Genomic DNA, 10669 nt, shown 5'->3' with positions numbered 1-10669 from the left:
TCTATCTATCTATCTATCTATCTATCTATCTATCTATCTATCTATCTATCTATCTATCTATCTAATCTATCTACTGCACAGAGCAGTATTTATTTAAGGGGAACTCCATTTCAAACTGTGATCTAATAAAATAAATCCCTCACTGATTGGACTTCTGGTGACATGTGACAGTTATSGTTAACTCATTACCTGGAAGTGTGACCTCCTCCACACCTGGGAGTTCTCGGTGAAGGTTAGGTTGGCTCCTGCTCCTCCGCGTCAGAAAAGCATCAGCTTCAGATTTCYATCCTTGGTGAATTATTTTATTTTMTTGTAGAAATGAACAGAAAGRTGCTGCTTAGATGGCAGAAACTCWTTTTTTTACTCACAGGTAAGCTTTTCTTTTTCTTTCTGTATTCGAAAAAAGTCATTGCCACACCTTTTTATGGTGCTACCGCTGCTGTTAATCATTACATTTAGCTTCAACTGAAAGCAAGATTATATTTTACTGAAAAGAGACCCTGCTGGTTAAAATAGTAACAAAGTGGTTAGATTTATTTATATCTGAATATCATATTAATTGTTAAGCAACTGAGAATAACAATGTTTCTGTGTTACTGTATTCTTCATTTCTAGTGCTTCCCTGCTGCTGGAGTTTGCAAGTGTCCATTCCAAACAAAGAATACAAAGTTGCCAAGGGGGGAGAAGTTACTTTAATCTGTTCTTTTGTTCCTGCTATTCCGGTTACAGACAGTTTTCTTCTCTCATGGGAGGCTTTCCCTGATGCTAACGGAGAACCAATGGTAAGATGTAAAATCAGAAAGAAAAGCAGCCATATCCTCTGAGCCATTTTTAGTAAAGTCTGGAAAATTGAAGCATTATTAAAAGATCGTAAAGTTGAAAGATGTGAACTGCATTTTAGCTGAAAATGAAATATCTATTTATAAACTGGTTTATTTTTAGTAGTACATTGACATAAGTTACTAGTAAAATTTTACATTTTGTTCAACATTAGAAAATATAATTATGTTTTAGTTTCATAATGATAATGATTTATTTTATCTCAAACCAGACAATGATCTTCTGTAATGATTTATAACTTCAGTAAAAAAAGACAGATGGTTTATTGAAGGGTCATGAAACGGTTCTGACCTTTGTCCAGAGGAGGATGAATATGTGAATGAGTCAAAACAGTTTTGTGTACACAAGCTACTATCGCTCAGGTGAATCAAAGGAAGAGAAAATTATTTTTACATTGTAACTTGTTATTTTTTTCTTGATTAAAACACACAATTTTAGCAGTTACATTTAGGGAGCAGCCAAAAGGCCTTAGCATATAACAAAAAAATAAAAAGTGATTCAGCTATTTTGAAGTGGGGTTATGTGGAAAGGTTGCAAACAATCAATATCTTGCCTGTCGTATTTCCGCTTATAATGACCTCACTCAGAGCCGTTCAAATAAATTCTGTTTAAAAACTGTTACATCACTGTCTGCTCTGCTCAACATGGTTAGTTAATAAGGGTTTTTGAAACCACAGATAGCAGCAGTGGCAGCTAGCTGCTACATGGCAACTGCTTTGGACGTTTACCTGTAGAATTAGCCCCAAAAATCTGTAATTTTTGCAAAACAAAAATCCATACTACTCATACTCACACCTGCGTGCGTGGTGGGGGTGACGGGTGGGGGTGTGTGCTGTAGGCCACGGAGATGACAGYGCCTGCTGCAAAGCAGGAGGAAAGGAGAGTGGAAAAAGTGGAGAACTCTTATTTCTAGTCTTATTTCTAGTGGCAGAACAGGTTGGAAGATGGTTATTTGATGCTATTTATTGTTTTTCTTTAACATTTTACAGACTCTGACATGTTACATTAATTTGAAACTGATGTTTTCAAAAAAAAGTTTGTAAAACTTGAAAAAATCCATGAGATTGCGCTAAACGTCCGCATACCTGCAAAATTATGGAAAATCTGTGTAAATTAGGGACAATCTGTACAACTTGACATGTAGCAGTTCTGGTGTAGCCTGTGCCACTTTCTGCAGGGATATTTCAATCTTTCTGGCCGGAATAACCATGTTTTTTTTTTTTAAATGAACTGCAATAAAGTTTTTGGAATAAGTTCAGTCCTCTCATGCCTTACCCAACTTGGTTAGCGGTCAATCCAGTCCACAAACTCTTACTCCAAAAGATCTGAACTCTTGCTTTAACCTACCCCAGTGACTCAGTGCTTACATTCTTWAACACTTTTTACAGATTTTTGAGCCTTACATTCATTTCAATTTGTCAGGATWAATGAATCTTAACCTACTGAGTGTATATTTTGTGTTTATTTGTCCAGAAAACTGTGGCGAACTCCTTCATAAACAAGCCTGTTGGAATTTCACCATCTTACGAGGGCCGAGCCTTCCTGGAGGTTGACATTCATGGGGGMACAAGTAAACTCCGCTTAACCAAACTGACCATGAAGGACAGTCGTACTTACCAGTGCAGTGTCACAATATACGGGGATGAYCATGGAACAACACTTGCTGCCACTTCCCTTTTGGTCCTGGGTGAGTTAACACTGCAATAAGGTTTATGTCCGTCTGTTTGTTCAAAGTGGGACAGATGTATGTTTAGGTAAAGATTTCTGCTGCTGGTAAATCGTAAAGTTATCAAACCAGGGAAGTTATTGCCTACATTGTTTGCTTTATATAAAATCTTTAATGTTATCAGCTGGCCAAAATAAAATAAAAAATAAATAAAGGAGTAAAAAAAGAAAAAAATAAGATAAAACTTTGCAGATAATGTTTTCTTCAACAACAGAACCTGTCCCACTWTAACAACATAATGTTTGATTGTTTACAGCATAGGTTTTGGTTTATTTAAAGTTTATTCTAAATCTGCATGTATTTACTGTTATTTTTAAATCTAATCCTTTCTTTTCCAGAGCCTCCTTCTCCACCAGTATGCACACTTCAGGGACGAGCTGAGTATTTTCACAATGTTACACTTACCTGTGAGTCCAAGGAGGGGTCCCCAGCACCAGAGTATCAGTGGACAACCTTCAGTGTTGAAAACGTTCCCAGACAATTTCCACCCAAGACAACTCAAAGTATGTGTTTTAAAACAAAGAGTGTGTGTATTTTTGAGATTTGTTGTGTAGATAGTTTGCTACTATTTTAGGCTAATCGTTGTGATTATGTTGCAGAGGATGGAGTTTTATCTCTTTTCAACATTTCAAGAGAGACGTCTGGGTTCTTTATTTGCGTATCAAAAAATGAAATTGATTCAGCCAGCTGCAACTTTACCTTAGCTGTGATGCCTGGTGAGTCCTGTCAACATATTGACCTTACAGTCACTAATGCTCAAAGTCAGTAATTTTCAATGCATTGTCGTCTAGATTTATTCATTCTACTTATAGTTCTTTTAAATGCATTTAGTATATTCAGTGTTTATACCTACCTATCTTAACCATGTAGTTTCAGTATCTCTGATATATTATATCTTGCAGTAGTCCGTTCATTAAATTAAATGTAAAACATTGACTGAATGGTAATCCTTGCCATATAATAAGGTTTTTTTTTATTTTCTGCTTTTTCTACCCCAGCCAGTATGAACCTTGGGTCCACTGCAGGTATAATTGGGGGAGTCCTTGCAGGTGTGGTGGTTCTGGGGATTATCTGCTTTTGTTGCTGCAGGAACAGAAAAAAGAACAAGCACAACGAAGAGTGTGTATTGTGTGACTAGTGTSTTTTTATCAAGAGGACTAACATCAGTATTACTTTATTAATTACATCTTTCTGTTGCAGTTCTCCTGGAGACATGGAGTTTTTTGACAAAGATGGTCCAGAAGCAGGAGACCAGTACTGCGATGACAAGTCAAACAATGAGGAGAAACAAGTCAAGCAAGATGAAGGCAAAGATGTTCTTCTTCAAAATAAATACAGATTGCCAGGAATGAGACAAGAGTTGGATGATGATCAGAACAGCTATAACAGTAGTAAAAACAGGCATGACGAGAGGGGCAGTGAAATAGATTCTCAGCCATATCAGGAAGACCGACAAAATCGCTACAGAGGAAGTCAAGATCGACTCGATGACCGCCGTGATCACTACGGAAGTCGTGATCGGCTTGATGATCGACAAGACCGTTATGGAAGTCGCGATCGACTAGATGATCAACGCGACCGTTATGGAAGTCGCGATCGACTAGATGATCAACGCGACCGTTATGGAAGTCGNTATGGAAGTCGCGATCGACTAGATGATCAACGCGACCGTTATGGAAGTCGCGATCGACTAGATGATCAACGCGACCGTTATGGAAGTCGCGATCGGCTTGACGACCGGCAAGACCGTTATGGAAGTCGAGATCATCTTGAGGATCAACGTGACCGCTATGGAAGTCGTGATCGGCTTGACAATCAACGTGGTCAGTACGGAAGTCACGATCAGCTCAGTGATCGACGGGTTCACCATGGAAGTCGTGATCGGCTTGATAATCGGCAAGACCATTATGGAGTTGGCCGTGATTACAGTGACAGAAATTGATAGTAATGGTTATGAGTTATTGACACTCTTCCTGAAGCTATGGAAGGGCTTATGGTTAAGACAAGAACTGTGTCCAAATTCAGAGGCTGGGTCCTCCAAAGGCCAAATTTGTCGGCAGCTTATGTCACAGCGCTGTGCCGGAGGCTGTCCAAATCCGAAGACTCCTCCAACGCGGCCGACAAATGCGTCCTTCTTTTGCCCTAATTTGAAGGACTGGGCCGATGGATCCTTTTCGGCCCAGCATATCCCATGACGCATTGTAGAAATAAACAAGACCAGAATTTTTATTCTGCTTGTAATGGTGGACAGAGCAAGAGAAAGGAATACAATTTTAGAAAAAATATGGCAATATAAAAATTTAAAAATTTAAGCGGTTGTGTTGTCAATGATTTTGTAATGTGTATAATAACCAAGCACCTACTGCAGGTTCCTTAGTTCTTCAAATATTACTTTCAAGTTAATTTTATTGTTTTGTGATCTTTATAATACTAATATATTGATTTTTTTATTTCAATCTAATTTTGCTTCTGTTTAGCACCGGGGTAAGGACGGGAAACTAGACCGTCCAAATTCACAGCCACTCATTTCTGGTCTTCGCGGTCTACCAAGGACCCGGCCTACCTAGACCAGGAAGGCTAGGTCCTCGACCCAGCCTCTGAATTTGGACACAGCCAAGGTCTGGGTTAACTTACTTTATCCCTGTGCCTTTTGTGCTGTGTGGTGAGAGAAGCCTTTTTCCCAACTTGTCAATCAGCAGTCTCACTGAGTTAAAGTGACACCTCCTCCAAGCAGCAAACCTTTTCTCCATAACATAGAAGAACTTTAGCCAGCTGACAAGGAGTGTATTAACTCTGCACCGCATGGCATTTCAACCCTTTTCTTTGATCTGTCACAAAAACCAGTCCAAGTGGCAACAACATCTAAACATTAGTTGTTAGCATTTTTTTAGGCCTGAAATTGAAATTAAACTAAAAAGGGGAGCGGTCCTCCTCTTTGGGGACTGCACCTCCCATTTTGAGGACCAYATTTGATCTGATTTGTGTTTAAAACTGAATGCTTTCATGCTTCCAACTGTAAATAAATATTCAGAAACTAATTATGATGTTGCAACTTTTTATCATTTACTGTACATGTATGACTGACAATGGTTATAATTGCTAATTTGCTTTGAAATGCACTGTACTCTACAAATTCCAAATCTTTTGAGGCAAATTTCTTTGGAGAAGTTAGGATCAGTTAATATTCTACCTTTTTAAATGATGCAGATTTTAAATGGGATCAAGATGACTAATCTGGTCACATTTGATGCTGTTTCTTCTAACAGACTGTTCAAAGTACTATTTACAACAGCTAAGATATTAATTGCTCGTAACTTTTGCACAGGACTCCACTAAGGGGCCATTTATAAAATCTTCTTTTTTTCTATTAATTATTGTGTGCTAAACATCCTTTAAAGTGCCTTTTTATATTGAACCTAATAAAAATGAATTAAAGACAACCTTTGTGTGGGATAAACTTTCTTTTTTATTTTTTATTTAATCTTTTTTCATTTAATAAAACAACAAAAAATCTGTATACAATAAAAAAAACAATTTACAAATGAAATGAAAAGGGAAAAATGTCTTTTATCTGCCACCTTTTATTCAAAATTAAATTCTAATAAAAATAATAGTTTTTAAACTTTGAAACGAAAAAAACAGCCCTAAAACAAAGAGTAGGCTAAATTTCTTGAACAAGCTGCCTCATTAAACAGTAAAACAGATCCTGTTGCACTTGGGGGAACCTGAGCCTCTCTCATGTTAGACTGAACCCCAATGGGTTGTTTTGGATCAGAGCTGAATTCACTCCACACTCTATGAAGTGGTTCAGTCCCATTTAGAAATGGGATATATCTATACCTTTTAAGGGAACCAGATTTTTAGAATCTAATTTGAAAATGAGGTTTTGAAAAAATCCTTTTTGAAAATTTGAAATTGAAATTTGAAAATCCTTTGAAGTCATCCCAAGGTTTCTAGCTGAAGATTTATCCAGACTGCCAAGAGGCCCAAGGATTTCCTTTATCGCTGGAGTTATTTTTTCTGGTGCAAAGATAATAACTACTGTTTTTTCTTCATTTAACTGAAGAAAACAGTCAGTCATCCAGCTCTTTATTGAATCCAAACATCGTAGTAAAAGGCACACTTTTGTTAATTCATGTAGAGAAAACAAGATATACAACTGAATATCATCAGCATACCAATGATAGGAAATATCCTCAAAAGATGACAAGAGGGAGAATATAAAGCAGAAACAACAATGGCCCCAAAACAGAGCCCTGTGGAACACCAAAAAGAACAAGACAGGAAAGGGATCTGTAAGTAGATGAGGCCAAAAAGTTTGATGTGTCAGATAAATAAGAGGACAATCATTTTAAAGCGGGACCTGAAATTACGGCGCAACTCCTCAGTCTAACCTAGTCAGATGGTCAACAGTGTAGGGGTCACCTCGAGTGAAGAAACAAGATTTTCTGCCTCTAAGCAGGCCTCGGACAGGCCTGAGAAGAAGACAGGAACTCTGTTACAAACTGAACTCTATTTAGGCCATGACAGGTCATTCTAACCATGGAAGAGAACCCCTCAGTTCTCTTAATCAGATAATGGACAGAACAATCTCTTCTGTTCGTGATTCATTTGTTGTTTAACTAAGAATGTTTATGCATTTGTTAAATCATGATAAAGACTGTCACAGGAAAAGTGGAACGACTTCTTTTCTCTTATCGTGCCTTAAAGATTTATAATGGTATAAAAAATCAGAGAATCTGATTACAATGTTTTTATTGTGTTTTATGTAAATCACTGTTTTTATTTTACTGTGAACACAGTAATATAATTGTGGATTTTTCTTGAGAAAATCTTTAATTTATCTGGGCTGAAAAAATGGTTCAGAGCTGATTATAAACAGAAATGTTACAGTTAATCATCATAAATGTTTTGCAGGGATTTCTTTTAGAGTCTATCAGAAGGAAGCTAAAGAGGTTATCATGATGTTGTTGAACAACCACAGAATTTAACTTGACTGGCGCCTGCCTGGCAAGTCTGTATCTTTCTTCTCTGACTCATCTCTAAGCCTGAGGGCGGAACCAAAGTTTGCCCATTCTTATTACTAACCCGGACGGCTTTGAGCATACTCTGTCTTCCTAACTCAAACAAGGAAGACGGCTGTGGTTCTCTTCATAGAATCTCAGCTCTGGGGCTGTAAATCTAATTCCACGAGCCAATTAGGGTGTASTGTACAGCCAGGGAGCCGACAAGCCTGTCGGTGTTCCCACCTGAGGCTTCAAGCCTCCAAGTGTGTGTTTTTACCTTCCGATGGGAAGATGGTTTTATTTTGATGGAGAAACTGGATACGGCTTGAATTTTTCTGGCTTGGACTGAACCAGACGCAAAGTTACCTGAAAATAACACCTGTTCGCCAATGACCGGTAAGCGAGCCGACAACAGTTCACTGAATGATCGGAGGCGAGCCAGTTTTTCTACTCCGAGGGTACCTTAAGAAGCCATCAGGTAAAAGGCTGATGTGTTTGGGTGACGTGTCCTGTGGAACTAGTCGAGAAAAGATGTGCAGATCTGGTTGACTCACACTTTGGTAAAAGTTAAAGAGTAGAAATACTAATCTTACTTTCCTCCTTTTCTTGTATCTTGATTTGCCAAAAACTTAAGCTAAAGTGCCAGTAAAATTGTTTGGTTGTTTAACATCGGAACTGACGTTTTACTGTCTATTATAAGTAATCTGAGTGATGTGGATTGAAAGTCGGACGCGAGTTTTATCCCATTAATTCTGATGCTTGTAACTGAATACCCACGATCAAGTGTACTGTAGCTGATGATTTGTTTAATTTGTGTAAATAAATGATTGCACAGTCATTATGAATCAAATTGAACTCGTCTGAGCATTCCACTTATTGTGTCATTTTTCACTTCACACAGTCAAGATATTAACATAGTGAGAAATCCCTTGGTAAAAATTTTCCTCATAACCCTATGTATGACAGATGTGGGGAAAAAGTTTATTTCATACTAGGCTCTCTCCTACAACAGTGTCAAAAGCTTGACAACAGGTCCAACAATTCAATTCAATTCAATTCAATTTAAATCAGTTCAATTCAATTCAATTCAAAAATACTTTGATCCCAGAGGGAATCAAAAGTTAATTTAAATAGGTTAACAAAAATTAACAAAAGCAGAACTGAACAATTACCTTTATCACACTACATTAAAATGTCATTTGAGACTCTAAGAAGAGTATTTAGCTTCAGACCCTGGTAAAGTTGTCCATGGCAAGCAGGCCTCAGGTGAGAAGTCAGATTTAGTGTGATTCAAAACCCTTGATGAATGAAGCAATGGTTGCATCCAGAAACCTTGGCTGGAGAAGGGAAGCCGGGGCACCCCTCCTTGGACCCTGGTCTGGGGGGGCACTTGCCAGTGAGTACCTGATTGTCGAGCCTTGGCTCCTGGGGCTTGGCTGGGCCAAGCCTGACAGAAAGACAATATGCCACTGCCATTGTGGGCTCACTTTACATGTTGAGCAAGGAAAGATCCTTGGTCATGCCAGTTCTTGGTGACAGAATAATTTAGGGACATGGAAAATCACATTACTCATGGATAAGAAGCTGGAGTTTGTGTGTGAGGTTCAACGATACCAAATAGATGTAGTTGGACTCACCTCTATGCATAGATTACATCCTCTGACACAGATTATTTAGAAGTTCAGGATCCACAGGACTGGAGATAGTCTCCCCGGACGTGTCCACAAGAGAACAACTGATGACAAATTAAAGAGACTGATAATATGAAAAGAAACCAAGGAGTCCAGAACAACCTCCAAAGAGATTAGATGTTAACGCCAAGGTCAAGGTGCACCAAAGTCAGATGGCACCAAGGTTGGTGAGCTAAAGTGGACATAATGAAAGTCAATGTAGAGGACTATCAAAGCATTCTGAAGTGAAATGTGCTGCACACTTTCAGAAAGCATGATCTCAGTTGCAGGTTTTATGTTCTCAAGCAGGATAATGACCCAAAACACACAGCTAATACACTACAGAATGGCCAAAATATTGGCAGGAGCTGAAACATCTGGAATAGGTACCCGAGATAGCTGGAATAGTTTGTTCATGAGGAGTGGGACAGAATACCTGTGAACAGGTGCAGTAATTTCAGAATTACAGAAATTGACTGATTGACTGATTGACTGATTGATTGATTTTTAATAATTATGTTGAACCAAAAAAGTAACATCTGGTTTTCATTGGATGTTTAGCAATTTACTTTATTTTAATTACTTTTGTTAATATCCAAATTAGGGATGCACGATATATCGGCATTGACATCGGTATCGGCCAATATTGGTCATTTTTTTAAATATTGGTATCGGCCCGATTTGTAAAACGGGGCCGAACTTAATGTCCAATATTGATTTTCCATTTTTTAGCTTTGTGTTTTTGTTTTGGTAGGCAAAATGTTTGATCAAGTGGTATCTGTTTGATTGTGATAGTGATATTGATGCTGTGCAGCCAGGAATAACTGAAGTAGAGCCATGTCAGCAGTCTGGTTGTTTATTTGCGGTATCAAAAAAAAAGACCCAAGTGTGATGTGCGTATTTGTATATAAATAATTAGTGTGTGTGTGAATGATTAGTAAATATCGGTTATCGGCCATAACACCAATAATAATATCRGATATCAATATCTGCTGAAATTTTCATATTGGTGCATCCCTAGTCCAAATATAACTATGACCTTTGAGGGTTTTTAGWTCTTTAAATGTCCGTAGGTGATAAACAAAACTTAAGAGTTCTTTCAACTTGTTTTAAGTGAAGCTGTGATGTTAAATGAAGCCTGTCTTCAGCAMATCTCTTCAGATTGGAGCTTGTTACGAGGATATCTGTCTGATCAGACTGAACTTACACAAAAAGTAGAGTGGAGCAGGCTGATGGAAACTCTGTGGTTTTAAAGTAGTCAAGAAAAACAGGACCGAGATTGTGTAACACTGAAAGTTCCATTAGATCAGCAGAACCTCACTGATTTATCTCAGAGAGTGTCTGCTGGGATGCCACTCAATTAGTTACATAACACCATGGAACCAACACACACACACACACACACACACACACACACACACACACAC

The 10669-nt window shown here is 38.1% G+C and overlaps 1 protein-coding gene across 2 annotated transcripts; it reads left to right on the top strand.

The window, feature by feature from the left end:
* Positions 1-39: 39 nt before the first annotated feature.
* Positions 40-6006, top strand: LOC106519813 (cell surface A33 antigen). 2 transcript variants are annotated; one of them, XM_014011627.1, is made up of 8 exons: positions 40-370; positions 616-782; positions 2314-2527; positions 2905-3069; positions 3166-3282; positions 3565-3685; positions 3767-4198; positions 4289-6006. In XM_014011627.1, exons 1-8 carry the CDS (start codon positions 319-321, stop codon positions 4506-4508), a joined length of 1488 nt encoding a protein of 495 aa, XP_013867081.1. In that variant the 5' UTR covers positions 40-318; the 3' UTR covers positions 4509-6006. The 2 variants fall into 2 exon arrangements, with proteins under 2 accessions (XP_013867081.1, XP_013867080.1); XM_014011626.1 differs by having other exon boundaries at positions 41-370; positions 3767-4131; positions 4222-6006.
* The last annotated feature ends 4663 nt before the right edge of the window (positions 6007-10669 follow it).

This window comes from Austrofundulus limnaeus, unplaced genomic scaffold (assembly GCF_001266775.1).
Source record: "Austrofundulus limnaeus strain Quisiro unplaced genomic scaffold, Austrofundulus_limnaeus-1.0 Scaffold83, whole genome shotgun sequence".
In the NCBI taxonomy this organism is placed as follows: domain Eukaryota; kingdom Metazoa; phylum Chordata; class Actinopteri; order Cyprinodontiformes; family Rivulidae; genus Austrofundulus; species Austrofundulus limnaeus.
Note: the sequence above shows the minus strand (reverse complement) of the source record. Positions and strands in the feature narration are given on the sequence as shown.